We start from the raw sequence: 21,030 nt of genomic DNA, 5'->3' as shown, positions 1-21,030 counted from the left end.
GCTTGTCAGTACCGGCGCAGCAGCAGTCATTGTGGTCATCAGGGGAGACATACCTGGGGTAGCAATCCCAATCATCCTGCCCACCGCTATCACTATCGCCGTCGTCGTCGTTTCCACCATCGTTGTCGTCGTTGTCGCCATCATCGCCGCCGTTGTCGCCGTCATCGCCGCCATTGTCGCCGCCATCATCGTCATCATTATCATTATCGTCCTCGCTGTCGAACACGGGCCCCAGAAACTCGAGCACACTCTCCTCCATGGCGCCCAGGTTGCCCTGGATGGCATCCACATCCGGCACCTCCTGTCGATCCTCATAGTTCTCAAACGTGGCCAGCGGCGCAGGCATATCCGTCGCCTCGGTGACGGTCTTTGTCGTGGCCGTCACGTCGCAGCCAATGACGCCGGCGCAGGTTGTCTCGCACGCCGTGGGTGGTTGCGTCTGGGTGCAGACGACGTTGCAGTTGGAGACGGTGCTCGGCTCCGTGCAGTCCTCTTGATCTGGGTCGTCTGGGTCGTTGGGGTCGCCGCCACCACCACCACCACCGCCTCCTCCTCCGCCTCCACCACCACCGCAGGGTCCAACGCAGTTGCCTCCACCGCCGGAGCAGAAGCCTATGCAAGGGATCTTGATTGGGGGCGGAAAGTCGATGCCGGGCGTATCGCAGAATGCGTCGCAGACGTCGCCGCATCCCGACTCGCAGGTTGGCTTGGGCCTGCCGGAGCGAGCTGGGTGGGACGATTCGGCGAGCGTCGGATCGGGTGTCTCCTCGGGCGCCGTGCGGCTGGCACGGGGCCAGGGACCATACTCGTAGGACCAGATGGCCGTCTCGGTGCCTGAGCTGATGGTGCTGTACACGGGGCGGGGCTCGATGCTGGTGTAGAACCAGATGACCGTCTCGTCGTCGTCGTCGTCGTTATCGCCCGTCTGCGTCGTCCACGGGATGTTGGAGAAGTGGATGATGCTGGTCGTGATAGCCGGCACGGTGATGACCACCGTCGTCGTGATGGTCGTGTAGACCGCGGTGCCGTCCTCTGTCGAGACGGGCCAGACCTCCTGCACACTCTCCGTCACGGGCGGCAGGGAGATGGTGGTAAAAGACTCGAGCACGAGGGGCGGCAGCACAAAGGTGCAGGGCGGGAAACACTGCATCGGCTGGTCCGGGTCCTCGTGGATCGACGGGTCGATGTAGACATAGTTATAGTCTCCGCCCTGGCAGTCGCCGTTCTGGCAGCCCGAGCCGCAAAAGTCGTCGCCCTGCCCACAGATGCCGTCCTCGGAGCAGCAGCTGCCTTTGGGGCAGGTGTTGTGGTTGTTGTCGGCGCCGCACTTGTCGCCGTCCTCGACAGGGCATCCGCTCTGGCATCCCGTGCCGCAGTGCGCGTCCGAGTCGCCGCAGTAGCCCGCCGGGGAGCAGCACGAGCCCTTGGCCCAGTCGCCGCAGAACGTGTCCGAGCCCTGGATGCCGCAGGTGCCGTCAATCGTCTCGCCGCCGGACTTGCAGCTCCCACTCTGGCAGCCATTCCCGCAGTGCGCGATGGTAGAACCGCACCATCCAGACGAGGAGCAGCAGTCACCGTTCGCCCAGTCGCCGCAGACCGTGCCGCCGTTCTGATACCCGCATGTGCCGTTTGTGGTCACGGGCGGTGCGTCGCCACTCCCCTCGGCGTCCGAGGCAAAGTCGATCGACCAGACCATGGTGCCGCCGAAGCACTGTCCCTCGGCCCAGGCGACCTTCATGGCAATGGTCTCCTCGTCGTCGTAGCCGACCCAGTTGTCGCCCCAGACGATCTGCTTCATCATGGCGTCCTCGAGCAGCTTGGGCGTGATGCCCTCGGATTCAATCTTGCCTTCGATCTCGCGGAGGGACAGCACGCCGCCAAAGTTGGTGCACGGGCCCGGGTCGCTCGATCCGGAAAAGGGGCACAGGAGGTCGGTGCAGCTGGCGTCGGCGAGCTTGTAGCCACGGCCGTAGTAGGCGGTGCCAAAGTTGATCTTGGCCGGATCGAGGCCCGCGAACCACAGTGGCTTGGTGTTGTTGGCGATCTCGCGAATGTCCGTCTGGCCGCGCACGAGGGCGCCCAGCGTGTCGACGTCCGAGTCCCAGGGCCCGTGCAGGTCGTACGACATGAAGCCGTAAAAGTCGAGGCTGGACTCCATGGCGGCCGCGTCGAAGCCGCGGAGGTACCAGTAGTCGGGGGCCAGCGCCATGGACAGGCCATACTTGCTCCCAAAGGCGGCACGCATCTCCTTGACGAGGTGGACGAGGTTCTCCGTGTCGGCTCTCTCACCGCCGCGTTTGGGGGCGGCAGGGTACTCCCAGTCAATGTCGGCACCCTGGAAGCCATACTTGTCCATCCAGCTGATCAAGGACGCGATGAAAGCAGCGCGGTTGCTGGACGTGGATGCCATGTCACTCCATGCCGTGCGCGTGGGCCCGGGGTCCGAAAAGTCGTACCCGCCAATGGCCACCCAGGTTTCGAGGCCGCGCGACTGGAGGCCGGTGAACTCGTCGACAATATCTACATCACTTGCGTCCTCAAACTGGAGCTCAAAGGTTTGCGGGTCGAACCGGGCAAAGGACCAGAAGAGATGGGTGAAGCCCTCTGTCTTAAGCTGGCTGGGGCGGACCTTGTTGCACAGCCTGTTCCTCACGTTGGACACCTGGTAGTAGCCAACCTTGCGGCCGGCTGTTGTGCCGCTGCCGACGCCGCACGAAGGGTTGGGGATGATCTCGCAGCCGCCGTAGTCTTCCTGGCAGGGCAGCTGGCCGTTGGGGTCAGGATTGCCACAGTGTCCCTCGGTGGTCTGCAACAGTTAGCCAGGGGCGCTCATACAGACAAGTTGGACGGTTGACTCACACCACACCAGCCTGTCGCCGAGCAGCAGAGGTTCATGCCACACGACCAGTCGGCATTCTCGCTATAGATGCCACACATGGCGGTGGCGCCGCAGTTTGACGTGCAGTTCCCCGAGCCACAGAATCGGGGACCATAGCCGCAGATGCCTTCAATGCCGCAACAGCTCTCATCCGGACACGGATCTCCTGGACCACAGAGGAGGGCTTGCCTCTTGAAGAGCGAGGCACCAAATGCGTCCTCGTCGGCACTTTTGGCCGCCGTCGCATTGGAATCCAGCACGGGCATGGCCGGTGCGGCCAGTGGGTTCTGGTGTGTTGGAGGAGCAACGTGTCGATTCACGCCGACCGTGTCGTTGGCGACAATGGCTTCGAAGCACTGTCAGCAATGTCCAGCGTTTGTCGGTCGACATGACTTACTTGTGGTAACGGCATGGGCTGCCCCGAGCAGGGCAGCGCCATGACACGCTCGTGAGAACCTCATGGCTAGACTGATGCACTTGCAGAAAGCTCCAAGCCCGTCCTGTCCTGTCCGGGCAGCTCAGTGCCCAAGGTGAGCGGTCCGTATATAAGGGCCGTGAGGATTCTCACGGCAGTCTTCATCGAGCTCCGCCCCGGATCCCTGCGTCCCTGCCAAGGATCCTTCATGCGGCCCGGCGGTCACGGACCGTCGCAAACGTCCGCCTCGCGTGGAGCACGTGTGGGACCACTGTCAGGGCAGAATAGGAGATGCGAGCCATTGAGAGTACGAGGGAGATGGTGCCCCGATATTGGCGCCGAAACATAATATGATGTATTATGTTGTTTTTCAGGGAACGGTTGTATTTATAAATTGCCACAGGGGCCGAGACCATTAGGCTTCCACAATGGGCATTCCGTCTCACACCGCCAAGGACGCATCACGGCATGTCTTGCGACTTGATGCTGGACCATGGCAGAGATTTTCCTGGGATTTCATCCTACATAGGGAAAGGGATACGGGAGAACCCCGAGCGCGTCCGAGAAGAAGGCAACGAGGCCGCAGGAGGGAGCTTGTAAATGCGAGGTTGTCCTCCCTCTCAGCTCTGATCCACGACTCGACTCGACGCACGCCTGGACTCCATACCTGCTCCTCACAACACGGCTTCAGCCAGCTCGACCTTGCTCATCATGGTCTCTCTACTCCGCGTGGCGCTCGTCTGGGCCACCGTACTGTCCGTGTCGCTGGCATGGACGATTCCGCACGCCAGTGTCATCCGCAGCCTCTCCAAGCGTGCCATCAGCCTCTGGCACAACGTGTCGCCCCCGAGCCCGGCGGCCTTTTCGCAGGATGAGGTCGACGAGCTGAACGACTGGCTGTCCGACTCGATCACCATGGCCAGGACGGCGCGTCGCATGCTGGATCGGTACAGCAGCGACCGCGTGGTGGCGGCGACGCTGGGAACCTTTCTGGGCGTGGAGCCGATAGATGATAACGGCCAGTTCACCCCCAAGGACCCAGCCCAGCTGCAAAACTTTAAAGGTATGGCGGGAGAGACATGAAGTCCCCAAGACGAAGGCGTGCTGACAGGTCCAGACTGGCTGGGCGATGTGGTGGCCTATGCCGAGGGTGGCTTCGCATCCTTTGGCTACAGCGAGGCCTGGCTGATGAAGGGCGACAGCTTCCAGCAGCGCAAGACGCTCGACGACTGGGTCCAGCAGGACGACGGCAGCGTGGCCAAGTTTGAGCAGAACGGGGTGGAGCAGCCCATCTCTCTGCGTCAGGTGGCTGACTTTGCCGGCGAGATTGCCAAGGGACGCTGGATCTGGTGGATTCCCGGCATGGGCTCGTACCTCTCGCTCGGCGCAGGCGACTTTACGCCCGGCGTCCCCGGTGTCTCGCCCGGCTCGCAGTGCACGGGCGCGGGTGCCTTTACGGGGACGACCAGGGGGCTGCAGGGCGTGCGCAAGTCTCTCATCACCATCTGCAAGCCGGGCGCGCAAGGCGACGGGACGCCCGTCGACCACTTCAGCGCCATCCCCTACAAGATGTTTGCCGACGTGCCCGTCACAAAGGACGCGGTTGTCGAGAAGCACTTTTCCCGCAGCACGATCCTGCTGCACGAGATGATGCACGCTGTCCGGCAGGGCAAGTCGCCCGACCTCGTGAGTGAGTCTGCCCCGTCATGAAGAAGAGAGAGAGGGCTCGTACTGACTGTGACCAAGACGGCTCAGACCAGTGCTTTGCAAAGAGGAAGACGGGGGCCTCTGCGGTGAGCCCAGCCTGTGTGACGGCCATGGTCGTGGCCATGAACTTTCTGGACCGGGGCTTGACGGCGGGCCAGGACCCGTGGTCGTTCTGGACGGGCCGTGCGAGGGCGGCGAGCGAGGCGTACGAGTGGTTCGTCAACCAGAAGAAGGACCAGCAGTCTTGAGATGTCTGGCAAGCATAGACGAGTTGTGCATGGTCACTGGGACACGCTGGGAGTGGTTAGGAGTGAGACATGGTTGTTATCGACGATTAACAGCCGTATTTATATATCTATGAGTACAACTCGATGGAATACGATGCCTCCAATTCGTGGAAATCATAGTGTGAACCCTGATTGTCGTGGCCAAAGCATCTCAACGCCGTGCCGAGGCATCGCGCATCTTCCCCACAGGCGAGTCGGAGAGACACATGTAATCCATCGCACCTCGCATCAAATACATTGCCTGCCTCATCTATTCTATACAACAAACCTCTTCACTCACCCTCACCCCCAGCATGTCCCTCTTCACCATCCCCATCCCCCCGCTGGGCACCGCATATCCCGGCGGCGCCATCACATGCACGACGCCCGCGCCCAAGGTCTACCTGCTCACCTTTTCCTCGCCGCCCGACAACCGCCTGACGACGCCCGTCCTCAAAGCCCTCCTGTCCGCGCTCGACGTCCTCGAGTTTGGCGGCTACGCGCCCGGCGTCGTCGTCACCACGAGCGGCATCCAAAAGTTCTACTCCAACGGCCTGGATCTCGCCCACGCCGTCGAGACCGAGGGCTACTGGGCGCTGCTCTACTCGGTCTGGGCGCGCTTTCTGACGTTCCCCATGACCACCGTCGCCTGGATGAACGGCCATGCCTTTGCGGGTGGCCTCATGCTGGCCACGAGCCACGACTATCGCCTCGCGCCCTCGCCACGCGGCTTTCTCTGCCTCAACGAGCTGCTCTTTGGCGCGCCCCTCAGGCCCGCCATGGCCGCCATCTTTCGCCACAAGCTCCCGTCGGACACGTACAGGACCCTCGTGCTCGAGGCAAAGCGCTTCAATGCCGACGAGGCGCTGGCCGCTGGCATCGTCGACGGCGTCGCGACGGGGCTGGACGACGTGCTGGGCTTTATTGCGCAGAAGGAGTTGACGGAGAAACCCAAGTCAGGTGTCTACGGTACCCTCAAGGGTGAGATGTACAAGGATCTCCTGCAGATGCTCTCGGGGCCAGGCTTGGAGGCAGAGGAGGCGCGGTTCGATGCCGATCAGGCCCGCAACGCGGAGAGAAAGGAGTTTGGCAGGGTCTGGTATGAGCAGTGGAAGAAGGAGGACAAGGCCAAGTTGTGATGCTGTCTGTCTGTCTGTCTGTCTGTTTGTCTGTATTGATAACTTGAATTCACATGGGGTATCATGGTATCCTAACCCACTACTCCTACACTGAGAAATGTATCACCAGCATGGTCAGCCGTCCATGGGCCGTAGCGCTTGGACACTGAGCTCGCTTCGCTCTGCCAGGCTCTCCCTCTCGGCGTCGAGGACAGCCCTCCTCTTGGCCTCAATGTCCTCCCGCTTGACCACCCGTCGGAGGCCCTCGCTCGCCTGCAGGAGGCCGTCAATACTAATAGCGTGCTCCGTCATGTGGTGCCCAATATACGTGTACGCCGCCGCCGCCGTCTGGCACTGGACGAGGTTGCCCTCGTTGAGCTTGAGCAGCGCCAGCGCCACCTGGAAGAGGAACGTGCTGCCGTCCTGCGTGCACAGCACCACGTCCCACACCCGGAACAGCGCCTCGGCGCAGAGGCAGTCGGTAAAGACGGACAGGAACCACTGAAAGGTCATCGTCTCGAGTTCCACCCCGAGCGACTCGAGGTGCGCCGACAGACGCGGCAGCACCACGCCCACGTACTGCCGCAGCACCTGCTGGTCCGCCCGCGACGACGCGAGCGACTGGTCGTAGTACCCCGGCGGCAGGATGTTCTCTACAATCGTCGCCAGCACCCAGAACGCGTCCTCCGCCGACGGCATCACCAGCAGCAGGTTCGCCGTGATCAGGTTCATCCCCTGGCAGTAACCCACCTGCTTGTTGCGTCGCGCGTACGCCACCAGCACCTCCTTGAGCTTCGGCACCCCAGGCCCGACCCGGAAGAAGATGTTGTCCGTCAGCGTCCGGTAAATGTCCATGCCAATCTGGCTCACCACCGTCGGGTCGTCCCCCGACCGGTCCTGCGCCACCAGATCCTCATAGTACCCCGGGATCCGCAGCGCCGTCGCCCCAGAGCACTCGGACCAGATCTTGGGCCGGTACGCCACTGGTATCCCCCCCAGCACGAGGCCCTTGAACTCGTTCCACTTGTTGCGTCCAATCTTGCCCTTGTTGCCCAGGTCCGAGATGCCAATCATCTCCCCGTCCGCCACGCGCGTCTCCGGGAGGATCACCGCAGGGCGCTCGTACCGCGCCTCGGCGGCCGCGTGGGCGGCGGCCACGGCTGCCTCGCCCTCTCGCTTGCGCTCCGCCCGCACCTTGCGCAGAAAGTCGTTCCACAGCGGCGTCTTCTTCTGCTGCGTCGCGTCGTGCAGGTCGTTGAGCTGCTGCAGCAGGTGCCGCACCGGTTCGCGGTCCTCTTTGAGCTCGTCCTGACCCGCGTCGCTCGCGTCGGGCGGCGGCGGCAGCGTCACCTGGCTACTGACCGCCACCGTCGTGTTGGCCGACGGCAGCAGGCCATAGTCCGTCGGCGTGATAGACGGTGACCTGGCCGTGTCCGCCTGCGACTCGCTGGGCGTCTCGGGGGCTTCCAGCACTTCCAGGTTCGGCGCGCCCACGCTGGGGGTATGACTGAGCAGCTCCGTGGGGAACGTGGCGATCTTGAGGTAATCCTGCCACCGTTTCGAGCGAGCCTCGGCGGGCTTGTCCTTGTCCTCTGCACTCACGGGGCTGGCCGGTCGCCCCTCGCTCGATACGCTTCCCTTGGGGCTGGGCAGACCTTCGTCCAGCATGTTGGGCGAGATGCCATTTCGTCCGCTGAGCAGCATCTCCGTGCGACTGTCTGCGCGCGTGTGTCGCGCTGCCTCTCGCTGTCGCTTCTTCCGCCGTTGATCGTAGATGAAGCCAAATCGGTCGGTTGGTACGTCTTTGCTGCCATACAGGTTGTACAGCGTCGCCAGCGCCGGTGGCTGGGATTCTGGTGGGAGGATAGCGTCCATCTCGACAGGCCCGTAGCTCTCCTGTCGCCCAGAAGAGGGCGGGCTGTTAACCATGGTCTCCCACATCTCCTGAGCCGGGGTCTTGGTCGTCGCTTGCGGCTGCGCTGACGGGACAGGCGTCGAGCGTCGCATCGCCATTAGCGCCTTAGGCCCTCCGGCAACAGAAGGGGATCGATGGGAGGGCGATGGACGCGCCGTGGCCGCCACCGGTCGCGTCGATGCCTCTCTGGTCCCTGCGCTGACCGCTCTCCCCCTCGTCTCTGCTTCACGACCACTGATGGCGCCGCCAGCAACGAGCCGCAGGGCAAGGCTGGCCAGTGACCCCGACGCCTTCCGGTCCGGTAGATTGGCTGAATGTATACTGGACGGTCGTGACGTCGAGCTCGAGGTGGCCTTGGCCGTAGGTGGCGTGAACAAGTCGTCGGCAAGGCCGGGCCTTCGATCCAGACTCGAGGCCGACCGTACACCACCCACCGTCTGTGACCCTTCGCTCGGCAAGATGCTGTTTCCTCGACTCTTCTTGGCTGTATTCGTGCCCCACAGGAAATCTTTCCATCCCTTGGCCGTCCCCCGGCTATCGTTCCTATCGTTCGATGCTCGTATTGTAGAATCGCCAGCCAACCGCGTTTCTCGATGCCCATCCGACGTCATGGTATCGTGCATGGCATCGCTCATCATGCTGCTGAGGCCGCTATCCACCCTGCTCCTTGATTTATCGTCATTCTTGGCATGGTCCTCCATCACGCGCAGCCTCGTCTCCAACTCGAGGTTGGACAGCCCGCATTCCCGGATGATGCGTCGCAGTGCCTTTTCGCGATCGTCGGCACGTCGCCGCAGCGCGGTGATCTGCGCGTCGCGCTGGGCTAGGTCCTCGGCGATCTGACGCACAAGACTAACCGCCCCTTGCCGCGCAATGAGCCGCTCAATGTGTCCATCGTCGGCCTGGTGCAGTGCACCCGGTACCCTTGTCACCGGCTCCTCTTCAAAGAGATCTCTTCGTCTTGAATTGCTCGACAGACCTCCCGTCAAGCTGTCCACGATACTTTCGCTTCTCGCGCCTCGATTCTCCTGCGTCGCCGTCTTGAGCCTCTCTTCTTCCTGTTCCCGCGCCTCCTCCTGATCGTTTCCTGCATCGAAGCTGTCTGTACTGTGATCCTTGACCGTATTGTAAACCGACAGCGCGGGCGTCGACCCTTGAAATCGGCTGGCACCCGGCGACTCCGGCGAGAAGCTCGGGAAGCTCGTCAGAGACTTGTCGCTGGGCGCAATGCTGCTCGCCGAGGACGACGGCTGCCGTGACGTGAGGCGCGCGCGGCTGATCTGGCGCCCTTGACGGACGGTCGCGGACCGGTGGGAGCGGAGGGACGTCGTGCTATGGGTCGAGGTTGATCGCTCGAGCTGCCCGAGGGGGTCCATGGCAGCTGTTCCGACCTCTCGTGGCACAGCGTTGCGGCGGACGCAGCGATAGCGTGATGGTCGGATAATTAATTCAGTAAGCAGCACGTATACTTAGCTGGCGAGCTGCTGGTCTGGACTGGACCTTGAAGGGCGGAGCTGGGTTGGTGGCTGAAGCTTCTGCCTGTCGATGACGGAGACGCTGTGGCGTATATGTGGCGCGACCCTGCCCACCGCACCTTTTGCTCCGGAGGTATACTTGCGGTACGTATGAGGATCGCAGCACTTAACAAAGTACGGAGAGTAGCTGAGGTTTATTCCAAACGGAGGAAATCATGTCGTTGGGTACATGTACGAAAAGTCCAAAATCATCAGGGGAGCGCTAACGTAGCGCATGAACAAGCTAATTACAACGGCCAATGATCATACGCGGTGAGGGAGGGAGGCAGCTACATGGTGTCCATTCCAACGTTCGAGGCTGGATGAAGGCTTGGAATGCATCACATGAGCGAGCCCCTTTTTGGACTCCCGTCGTTCATGGTTGATTGAAAATTCAAAATTGGCAGAAACGCCATGCTGCAGAGCTCATGTATGTACAAATCACTTCTAATGACCACGCTTGTTGACGTCCATAGTACCTTCAACGCCACCTTGTTCCCCGATTGCCCAATCCATTCATCTTCTCATGTCGTACATTAATTCTCCTCGCCCCCAAGTAGGGGCACAATGTCAGCCTCCATCAGCTTGCGCAGAATATCGTCCTGCGCCAATGCCTTCTTGGTGGACATCTCCAGGCCGTCCAACATTCTGAGCTTCTTGCACCTAGCAGCAAACGCAATGTGGTGCACCCTCCGCCTCATCTTCATCTCCATAATCAGGCGACCCGCAAAGGCAGCATCCTTCTGTGCGTCTGCCTCGGGCAAGACAAACGGGTCGTGCCGGCCTTCCGAGGAGAGCGAGCACAGGGGCACATAGAATCCCTGGGTGAACGGGTTGTCTCGGGTGTCCACCTGCGTCAGGTGCGGGAACATGGAGACCAGCTCTTCCATGACTCTTGCATCCTTGATCTGATTCCCGGCCACCAGTAGCTTCTTGAGCCTCGGGATGAAGGCGAGGCACTGAATGTCGGGGATCGAGTTGAAGTTCAGATTCACGCTCCTCAGGTTCGGCATCAGCTGGCCCAGGTTGTCCGGCAGGAACTGCAGCCCGCAGCTAGCCAGCTCCAAGAGCTGAAGGTTGAGCATGTCGACCCGCGGCGCAAAGGCACCTATAAAGTTGCCAGACAGGTAGAGCTTCCGAACTTCGTTGGCAGCCGTCAGGAAGCTCATGTCAATTGGCTGCTCTCCTTGCTGTTCCCGGAGCGAGAGGCTGTCCAGTCTCCGCGTGACGTCGCAGCCCCGAATGTCACCGAACCGGTTGCTATCGGCATGGAAAAGCGTGAGATTCGGCACGTTCGTCAAGTCAATGGAAGCGACCTGGTTGTGGCTGATGTCAAGGTGCTTCAAGGCCGGGACGACGCTCTTGAACTCCAACTGACACAGGCGGTTCCTGGTCAGCTTGATGTGAGCTAGCGCAGGGGCGCAGTGCAAGTTGCGCGCCCAAGTGATGCTGTTCCCTTCAAGATCGACCTCGGTGACCCGTGCGAGCTGGCACCGCGCAAAATCGGCTTCTTCAATCTCATTGTCCCGGGCTCGAAGAGACAGCAAGCCTGCGTGCTTATCGAGGTCGTTGATGCTCTTGAGGTGATTCTTGTCGGCTTTGATGCTGCGCAGGTGATGCAGATTGCGGAGTCCAGACAGGCTTCGGAGATCATTTTGGGAGCAGTCAACATACTGCAGGTTGGGAAGATGATCCCAGCTCGTCAGTTCCGTCAGCCGATTGCCGCAAACCTTGAGCTCCCTCACCGTGCCCGGGATCCCGTCAAGGTTTGAGAGTGCATTCTGGGAAACGTCTAGCTTTACGAGCCTGGGGCAGAATTCGTCCAGCTGGTGTAGGCTTGCGAGATCCATGCCGCTCAAGTCTAGCTCAGTCAGCTCCTCCCAGTACGACTCTTGCGGCTCGGCTTGTGCAAGCTTCTCAACAAGTGTCCTGAGGCTGATTGACATGGTCGGCTGTGCATCATTGCCCGTCTTGAAGTGGCGGTCGCCCATCACATAGCTGACCTCGAATCCGAACGACTGGTCATTCTTATGATGGAAGGTAAAATCGGATAGAGGACTCAGCGAGAGTTTGCCAACGTTGCTTCCAATGATCGCCTCGTCCTCTCGCCTGAGGGACAATGCGTTGTGGCGCACCCTGTCGAGGCCACTCCCATGAATAGGCGTTTGGTTCAGGACAAGACTGACATTGGCATGGCCGCCGTCAGGCGTAGGGTAATGATGGCTGACGAGACTCTGCTCCGCAACGAGGCTAAGCTGCTGATTTGGAAGTCGGACTTCCGATTGGTGATGGGGAAGTTCCACGGTGCTATCTTCGTCATGCTCATCGATTCGCGACACTGGCCGGAAGGTGACCTTGGGCCGTGCTGGCGTAGAGCTGTCGGGTGCTCGAAGCGGCTCCATGTCTGCAAGGGTGCTTTCCTTGCGTGGCGAGGCCAGATTGAGATGGTCCAACTCGCGCACTGCGTCCACTGACAGGTCGGGGATACTGGCGAACGGATCGTCCTCGCTATCGCTCTGCGGTACCGGAGTGCATGTCTCTTGAACAAAGCCCTTCTCCTTGACCCACACATTGTTTCCCTTGTCCAGACGCATGCTCCCAACTCTGTCACCTATGAGGTGTGAGACGCTTTCAGGCACAATGGTTTTCCTGGTGTCAGAACCGCGCGAGGAGCCTGTTCGATAAGAGCCGTTGCTGTGGAGGTCGGAGCCAAACGAGTTGTACGACTGCGACGAGTAGCGAGTATTGGGGTTGGTCGAGATACGCACATTCGGTATGTCGCTAATGATCGCATCCGCTAACGACGGCACCATTGGTAGACCATATGCTCCGTAGCTGTCCTGCTCATGGCCAGATCCCTGGCTCCGTGGACTCAGCAGCTCGCGTGAAGCAGGGGACGATGGCTCGTTCGACACGAGCTCATCCATGTCACTGGTCGCCTCCTTGTAGCGTCTCAACCGGGCGGCGATTTCAGGTGTTTGTTCAGCAAAGACATTGCGCCTCGATGGCAGTGGTTCACCTCGACTGGGCGGGCGGGAGAATGGCTCTTGTTCCGACTCTGAGCCCGACTCCGAAGCCACGCTCTCGTTGCCATGCACTTGGTTCCTAATGGCAGCCATGATCCTTGTGGCTTCGTCGAGGAAGTCCTGCGTTCTCTCCTGATGCGTCCGTCTCCTCTTGGGAGTGGACACCTTTTCAGGAGATGTGCGCGGTCGTTTACCCCCAAACTCCACATTGGATTGGCTTGACAGCGTCTCGGCACGCTCTCGCCGACGTCGAACGAAGATCCCTGATCCTTCGCTTGATGATGAACCTGGGCGCGTGAGATGCACTTGTTTCCGCATATGCCCGTGTGATAAACCATGGCCGGTCGGCTTGTGGGCTGAAGACTGCTGGTCTAGCATAGGGGACCGGAGCGAGGTCGTGAACTTGTAGCCATCCAGCTTGCCCGACCCAAAGTCCTCGGGACTCGAGCTATCGCGCATCTCTGGGTGAGCCTGCCGTGCCGGTGTCCGGATGTGAGCCGACTGTTTCACTGGTTCGATCCCCTCGTCAACATCGGACGGTTCGTGCGCGGAAGATGTGTACGGTGTTCCCTCCTCAAATTGGCTAATACGCCGGAGTAAGGTCTGGTTGGTATAGGTGTCGTAAGGCCCAAAGAGCTTCAAGGGGCTCCCGGGCGCTCTGTAGTGAATCGGACTAAGACCATGTGATATATCGACTGGTTGGTGCTGTTCATGGTCACCAGTGTCGGGCAGCTCTTCGTGCTCGGGGGGCATCGTGTGTTCTCCTTGGCCCAGTTGACCCCCCTCATTATAAGATACAGAATCACGGGGCTGAAGTGAACCAGAATCTTCGGTTTGCGGCTGGTCCCCGTAGGACACCCCACTGTCGAATGTGAAGCTGTCACCGTTGTTTTCCATCTCTGGATGTTGTCGACTTTTGCAGGACATGGTAAACTTGCTCAGCGGCGTCGAGTTCATGATAATGTTGGAGTCGTTGGGGTCAAAGTGGGAGGATTGGTTTTCGAACTGTAGAGACTGGTTGGGGGCTGAAGTTGTGCCTTGATCAGTGTTGGCAGAGGATCCGGCGCCCAGCTCAGAGACATCTTCAGCAATGGTCACCCCGCGTTTTGTGCGTGCGTCGTCGTCGTGGTGCTTGAGAATGCCTGCCGAAAAACCCCTGGCAGATCTCCGATTTTCCTTGAACAATGCGCTGTCCTGGTTGAGGCGGAGTCTTTCCAGCCTTTGTGTGAGGTCATGATGCCCCAGTGTCTGCAAGGAACTGGCCAAGCGCCGAGGTGGGTGGCTGGGCCTAGATGTGAATCTAGGTTTGGAACCAGGTAGGACACGAGGGGTGAATTGCAATTGACCTGTCGCGTCCTTCTCCATGCCCAGTTTTATCTCGCTGAAGCTCTCATTGCTGTCGTTGTAGCCACTCTTATTGGCACGCACGTTCCTACCAGCAGACGATGCAGTGAAGCAGCTCGCGTCCCTGTAAATCCTGACCTCGGGCCCCATGGCCTTTGTACGTCCTGCGGCGAGGCTCAAGGACGGCGAGTGCGTATGCCCGTGGTGGGAACTGCCGGGGCGCGAAGCATTCTGTCGCTTCGGCCGTCGAGGACTGGGACTTGGTGAAGCGAGGCGGTCAAAACCGGGACTTTCGCATTCCTCCTGCTCCATCTTCGAAACTTCCTCTGCGAGATCATAGCTGGCTCGACGATCTTCGAAAGTGGCGGGACTTGTCTCTGGTTCCACAGCGGCTGGGCTCACTGCAATGTCCTCGTCGTTGTCGTCCGCAGAGTCAGCAGAGTCAGCAGGCGGGGGGTTGAACATGTCCTGCAAGCCGTTGGCTGCCGATGAGAACAGATCACGCTGCTCGCCATATTGCAAGCCGCCCAGGACCAAGCGACGCTTCCACTCCGGTGTTTGGCTTGACGCTGCACCAACACGCTCCTCCCCAAGGCCTGGATGGCGGACCACTGATCCATCGGAGGTCGAAGAGTCGCGGCGACTGCCTCTTCTCACGCTGCCGCCAAAACTCCTCTGACTCCCTCGAGAAGAGAATGTAGGTGACTTGTTGTTCGTCATGAGTATACTGCTGCGCCTGTTCGAGTCATTGGCGCTCTCTTCTCTGAGCACGTGGTCGTCAGAGTCCAAGTCAGCCCCAGCCGTGTCCTTGGCCTTGTTCGCATCGAAGAATCGGACGGAACCCGCTGCCTTGTCATGTTGAGAGTTCCTTAAACTGTGTCGCGATTCGAGCTTTGTGCGCCCGGAGACGCCTAGTGGCGCATCTCGGCCATCTCTGGTTGGGCTATCGAGGTTTTCGTGATTGGAGGGCAATTCTCCATTGGAAAGAGGCGATGAAGGCCAATCCTCGTCAAGGGATTCGAGCCAGGCAGCATGCGAGGCGCTGGGAAGTGTTGCTATCATATCGACTGCGTTGTTTCGGTTTGACGCCTTGGTGAATGGGGCGCTTTGGCTCGTCGGCGTGCTCGTGCGACGCGGTATTCTGGTAGAGGATTTGACGCGACTGCCCTCTCAGCTAGGGTTGTATGTGATAAGGTCGAATCAGAGTCCCATCAGAAAGGGAACGACGGTCGAATCGGGTCGCTCGCGGCGCGATGTTGGCTCGTGGACTGTCGGCTCATATGGTGATCGCAGTGCAATCGCTATACATTGTGTTGCTCCTGATGCTGCGTAACGAGATAATCACGGACAATGTGAAGTCGATCCTTCAGGACCAAAAGATACTTGCGGCTGGGAGTTAATTCAGGTGAAGGAAAGTCTTCAATGTGCAAGCAGATCTTGTTGACAATGACTGTGGTGACGCGATGGGATGGCTTGCCAAATGCGCCTGTATTGACGTGGATTATCAGTGCGCTGCGGCTATCCTGGCGGGGCTTCCCTAGTACTGCACCATAACAAATGCAAAACAGTTCGGCGCGTCGTCCTGCCAACCGCGATAGTGGGGTGTCGCAATCGCAAGGTACGTACTATCGAGACTCCCAGGCTACCCTGCACACGAACCAGTTTGAGCTGTGTGATCACTCTGAAGCTTACTATTGCGTGCCTGAAGGCCAGATACATTTATCCAAGAAACAGTATGCACTCGCGGTGGTACTTGAGAAGCTTTGTAGGTTGGCATGAATAGCTGTGGATCTTAGTGGTAATAAAAAATGGAAGTTGCCGTGATTGTTAGCACGTACTTCCACAAACTCTCGTTCAGCTTGAATGTCAGGCCACAAAGCTCCATATTCTGTTCGGCCGAGAGTCCCTATAAGACTCTATAGCATATGGATTTTAGCTCGTCGAAGAATGGCGTACTGTATGTTCGAGTGTCATGATTATTAGGTCAAATCTTAGTATCACGTTGTGACAAGCTACAAAGATCCATGCACCTACGTAGTAATTCCTAATATATGAAAAGACGGTAAAAGCAATCCCCAACAATCAAGGCTTGTCTAGATCATGTCGCTGTCGCTCTCCGCATAGTAATGTCTGCCGTTGTTTCGTTGAATCGAAAGCAACAATGTAGCCATGAGCCATGATACTGGACGGCTACTGGACAGGCTCAGCGTCTCCACACCCCGGCCACTGGACCACTAAGACCCCGCAAACCGGCCTTGTGGACGTTGATGTGGCTGTTGTGCAACAATGACAGCACCACCGGTAGGTCCTTACGTACTGGACAGCAAATACCGCCAGCCCCCAGGGCACTGGCAGTGGACATGTGGCACTCCCAGTGATCGGGACTAGTTGCTGCTCCACCTGCAAGGGCCGAGTCTAGTTGCTGTTAAGCCATTTGGTGCTCGCGACCGCACGTGCCTTAGCACACGCACAGACCGCCTCCCTCACCGACTGCTGCATGAGCCACTGATCAAAGTTGATCGTTGAGCTTGCATCTGCTAGCTGGGGGGATCCCACCTTCCCAACTTTCCTTCATCTTCCTCCACTCACCTTCAAAATACTGCCCACCTGCATCTCCCCACGAATCAATCCAAGCTGGTCTCCCACGCACACTTCAGTCCAGACTGTCTACCAGATGTGCTGCTCACCTCATGTCCAGCTCGAATCACGTTCCTGAAAATGACGCACACGCTGTATCGTTGACCCGCGCACGTTCCGCTGATAGTGCCACTGCGTCCGAGGGTACGGATAGTGATGCTCCATTGGCGGACCAGTATGCCGCACCATGCCCACGTCTCGGTGCCCCTGAGGATCTCCCACCCCAAGACTCCGATTCTGGATCAGAGCCTGTGTCCTTGCCTGCAAAGGGCGATAAGACTGTCCGTCCTGTCGCTGCCTCTCGGCCCTCTGGTCCGTCGCTACTAACTCAGGCCCTGGCCACCGCCCGCGGGATACCCAAACCACAACCACAACCCTCGCACCCTGTAGAGAACGGGGGAGGCGGAAGCGCAGACGTTTCGAAGGATAGTGCCGACATAGCGAGATCTCACCCCACCAACGGCTCGACCGATAAGCTCAGCGACGCGGGCGCATCGCAACATGGCGATAAGGACAATCTTAAACCCCGCCCTTCCCAAATAACGCCTGCTTTGACCATGGCGACACAGACCGCAGCGCCTGCGACGGTGACCATTCCTGGTCGTGATGCTGCGAGCGTACCCTCAACCATGGGTCTGCCGGCAATGTTGTCGGGTTCCGAGTTCGCTGACATGCTGTCGGAGACGCGCAGAGCCGTTGACCAGGGCCGTCGCAGATGCTCGACATCTCTCGACGTCGATCGCAAAGGTTCTGACCTGGACCGAACGTCCATTTTCCCACACCCGACAAGCGCGGACATGTCTACGACCCCGACCAGGACCAGCTACTTGACAAGCGATCATGTGGCACAGCGGCCGCCAGTGTCCGAACACCGACATACGGTTGGCCCGGAGAAGACAGAGAAGATATGGTCCATCGGTACCGGCGAGGACTCAGAAGAGGGCGGATTGGTCGAGAAATCGGTCGCTGAGGCGATGGCGGGCGTGGAGCACAACGCGCGCAGCAGAAAGGCTAGCTACAGTCTTCGATTTTTCAAGGAAGGTTTGCCGCCAGGTGATAAGATTCGACGCCGCGATACCAAGAGCAGCACCAGAGAGAAGCTAGCTTCCACCTCGGAGGAGAGCCCGCAGAAACAGCAACCACCTCGATCGCCTTACGAACATCACCGTCCACCACAAACGCCACACAATCTCGACGAGCCGCCCCTGTCCGCGTCGGCCTCGATGCCGCAGACGGCAGCCTCTTCCAGCCTGACAGACTATTTCAGTCTTGGATCTCAACAGCCGCCAACTGTGTGCGAAGACTACGAGACTGCAGCGACTACAGACCCGCTACAAGCAAAGAGACACCCGACTGAAGAGGGAACATTAGCAAAGGCTCCTTCATCGTTGGCCGGGGAAAGGATCCCGGAACATACTGCTGATTCGGAAACCTGTCATCAGGAAGAATCAGATCGGGATCCAGATGCAGACGAATCTGGCGAAGAGAAGATTTCGTCTGCTGTTTTCGTACCGCACCATGACAAGCCACGTCCTAGCGATGTTGACAGCTCGAAAGGGGTCTATCCCAAGTCAAGGTCGTTGTCTCAAGACGAGACTCACCCCTGGTTGGTGAAAGCCGATGAACCGGAACCAGAGCTTGTTGATAAGGATGAGGTGTCGAGCCACATCTCCAAATATCGGTCCCGTGAGAGTCTTGTGTCGAACCGCGACGACATCTCATCGATTCTGTCCGAGGATGTAGCTGTTGAAGGCGATCACGAAATGTCCAATCAGCTGGCGCAGGCTTTCGCACGGACCGGGCTCGTTCCGCATGATGATACCAACAATCGTCCCTCCCATGGACCCCAGCCACTCGAAGCCATTGAACTGATTCCTTACAAACACCAAGTTGGAGGGCACACTACACTGTGGCGCTTTTCGCGTAGAGCTGTATGCAAGCAATTGAACAATCGCGAGAATGAGTTCTACGAAATCATCGAGCGTTACCATCGTGACCTACTACCCTTCCTGCCTCGGTATGCCACGCACTGCAAATGTGTGTTTTTTGTTACTGACATTGGTCCAGGTATATCGGTGTGTTGAACGTGACGCTTCAGAAACAACCACGACGCAGGAGCACGACTAAAAAGGAAGAGGCCTCTGTCGCTGAGCGCAAGAAAACCAAGGAGACCATCAACGAGAATGGGGCTTCACAAGCCAAAGCTCCGACTGAAGAGGGCAAACCGCCAGAGAGGACGGCGCGGGTTATCAGCCACTCGATGGGCCGTAGCAGCAGCATGCAGATACCGACAGTGTCATTCGACAACAACCGGCATATTCTTCCTCGCAACCTCCTGCAACCTGAAGTAAGCGGCGAAGCATATCGGCGACGCAGCATCTCCACAACGAGGGCTGCAAGCGCGACCCCTGAACTCACGCTGCATGCCCCCACGACTCGGCCGCCCATGGACGAGCGCCCGAACAGCTGGGGCGCGACGACCGTCAACAAGCGGTTGCGGAACGAAGTATTCAATGACGCCTTTCTGAAAGAGCCTGTTGAGGTGCACAGGCACAGGCCACCGCACCAACGATCCATTCCTCGCACAACTTTGCAGCGCCTACTTCGATCGAGCAATTCCGATCCCAATCTGGCACAGGAAAGAACGACATCACCTGCTCCTCAAGCCGAGCAGCAAACAGAGCACAATGGTACCCATCAAAACGGTCTGCACCCGCCGCAAACACCGCCTAGCCTGCACGGATACACGCACAGCGATCTCGGGCCCCGCCATAATCTTTTCGCCGATGGATACAGCGCGGCTGGTGTCGAGGTGAAAGACTTGAGCGGGACTAGTGCGCCGGAGTCTGAAGCCTTCAAATGCAGCCCCTTGGCAGTGAAACGGAAACGCAGATACTCGGCGGGAGGATTGAGACGGAAGCCGCAGGATGTGCAGGAATCTCGGGGCAACTTGAAGTACTTTCAAGAAGCTGATGACGCGGGGCACAAGCTCGAAGAAGAGGGCATGACTTGGGAAGATTTGGAGAAATCGAATGAAGCGACAGGCGACGTCATCGCCACCATCGACCAGATCGCCGAGTCCGGGCCATTGGAAGAAAGGTCAGGGCTTGACGACATGACAGCCGCAGAGGAAGTCATCGAGAGAGTTCCCAGGCCGGTCAACCCCAAGGAAGCAAAGTGTCAACGTGATCGAGTGGAATACTTCCTGTTACTAGAAGACCTCACGGCTGGTATGAAGCGTCCATGCATGATGGATCTCAAAATGGGCACACGGCAATACGGTGTCGATGCCTCACCAAAGAAGCAACAATCACAACGGGAAAAATGCCGTACTACGACGTCAGGAGAACTGGGTGTACGGATATGCGGCCTTCAAGTGTGGAACGCGCAAACCGAATCCTACGACTTTCAAGACAAGTACTTTGGGCGTCGTCTCAAGGTCGGCGATGAGTTCCAGGCAGCGCTTCAGAAGTTCCTATACAATGGTGTTGACCTGCACAGTGTGCTGAGACACATTCCCGTGATTCTGAAGAAGTTGGCGCGCCTGGAACAAGTCGTCAAAGGCATACGGGGGTACCGCTTCTACGCGGCCAGTTTACTAATGTTTTACGACGGGGATGTCGCCTCGGACGATGCGACGGATTACGACACTGCTTACGACTCCATGACCGATGCGGCGACGGATACGGAGGAGACGTCGCGACACAAGAAGCGAAATAAGCGGGAGATTGATTTCAAAGTTGCAGACTTTGCCAACAGCCTGACGCCCTTTGACCAAGCCAAGGAGATGAAGTGCCCACCGAGGAACCCAAATGAACCGGACGTGGGATTTTTGAAAGGACTCAGGAGTTTGAGGATTTATTTTCTACGGATTCAGCGTGACGTACGGGCAGAGCTCGGGCTTGGTCTGCTGCGGAGGACTGATTCTAGCTTGCCCGAGGGTGCGGACATGCTAGACGACGACTTTGACGACGGACTTGCCAGCGACTGAGCACTCAGCGAAAACAAAATTTCTCCCACCGGCGAATAGCGGCGGGTAAGCCGCCATGACCATGTTTTATTGGATGGAGTCTGGCTTTTCTCACGGGATCTGCACGAGATAAAACGAACAGATGGATGAAGTACGGGGAACATTCGGGACCTGGAGTTATACGGCGCTGGCGCAAGCATACAGCTGTGCTGGATCAGTATGGCAATGCCCTCATACCCG

The 21,030-nt window shown here is 58.8% G+C and overlaps 6 protein-coding genes across 6 annotated transcripts; 3 read left to right on the top strand and 3 right to left on the bottom strand.

Moving 5' to 3' along the window:
- Positions 1-1,639: 1,639 nt before the first annotated feature.
- Positions 1,640-3,144, bottom strand: F5Z01DRAFT_618849 (glycoside hydrolase superfamily; the record flags this gene model as incomplete). Its single annotated transcript, XM_046261059.1, has 2 exons — positions 1,640-2,806; positions 2,836-3,144. Coding segments are annotated over 2 exons (1,476 nt in total), but the record flags the coding sequence as incomplete, so codon positions are not given.
- Positions 3,145-4,004: 860 nt separating this feature from the next.
- F5Z01DRAFT_634504 (uncharacterized protein) lies at positions 4,005-5,248 on the top strand (the record flags this gene model as incomplete). The annotated part of the gene is made up of 3 exons (XM_046262066.1): positions 4,005-4,356; positions 4,405-4,983; positions 5,040-5,248. 3 exons carry the CDS (start codon positions 4,005-4,007, stop codon positions 5,246-5,248), a joined length of 1,140 nt encoding a protein of 379 aa, XP_046120099.1.
- A 332-nt stretch (positions 5,249-5,580) lies between these two features.
- On the top strand, positions 5,581-6,405 carry F5Z01DRAFT_634503 (ClpP/crotonase-like domain-containing protein; the record flags this gene model as incomplete). The annotated part of the gene is made up of 1 exon (XM_046262065.1): positions 5,581-6,405. One exon carries the CDS (start codon positions 5,581-5,583, stop codon positions 6,403-6,405), a length of 825 nt encoding a protein of 274 aa, XP_046120098.1.
- Positions 6,378-9,648, bottom strand: F5Z01DRAFT_697916 (TBC domain protein; the record flags this gene model as incomplete). The annotated part of the gene is made up of 2 exons (XM_046266341.1): positions 6,378-9,357; positions 9,433-9,648. Coding segments are annotated over 2 exons (3,054 nt in total), but the record flags the coding sequence as incomplete, so codon positions are not given.
- A 701-nt stretch (positions 9,649-10,349) lies between these two features.
- F5Z01DRAFT_720181 (uncharacterized protein) lies at positions 10,350-15,672 on the bottom strand (the record flags this gene model as incomplete). The annotated part of the gene is made up of 3 exons (XM_046266573.1): positions 14,163-15,672; positions 13,724-14,087; positions 10,350-13,534 (listed from the first exon to the last, which is right to left on the bottom strand). The coding sequence occupies exons 1-3, from the start codon at positions 15,243-15,245 to the stop codon at positions 10,350-10,352; spliced, it is 4,632 nt and encodes a 1,543-aa protein (XP_046120096.1). The 5' UTR covers positions 15,246-15,672.
- A 1,201-nt stretch (positions 15,673-16,873) lies between these two features.
- Positions 16,874-20,811, top strand: F5Z01DRAFT_634500 (uncharacterized protein; the record flags this gene model as incomplete). Its single annotated transcript, XM_046262064.1, has 2 exons — positions 16,874-18,837; positions 18,888-20,811. 2 exons carry the CDS (start codon positions 16,874-16,876, stop codon positions 20,809-20,811), a joined length of 3,888 nt encoding a protein of 1,295 aa, XP_046120095.1.
- Positions 20,812-21,030: the final 219 nt, after the last annotated feature.

Source organism: Emericellopsis atlantica, assembly GCF_019669845.1.
Source record: "Emericellopsis atlantica unplaced genomic scaffold F5Z01scaffold_7, whole genome shotgun sequence".
In the NCBI taxonomy this organism is placed as follows: Eukaryota; Fungi; Ascomycota; class Sordariomycetes; order Hypocreales; family Bionectriaceae; genus Emericellopsis; species Emericellopsis atlantica.
This window is presented reverse-complemented; position numbering and strand designations above follow the sequence as displayed.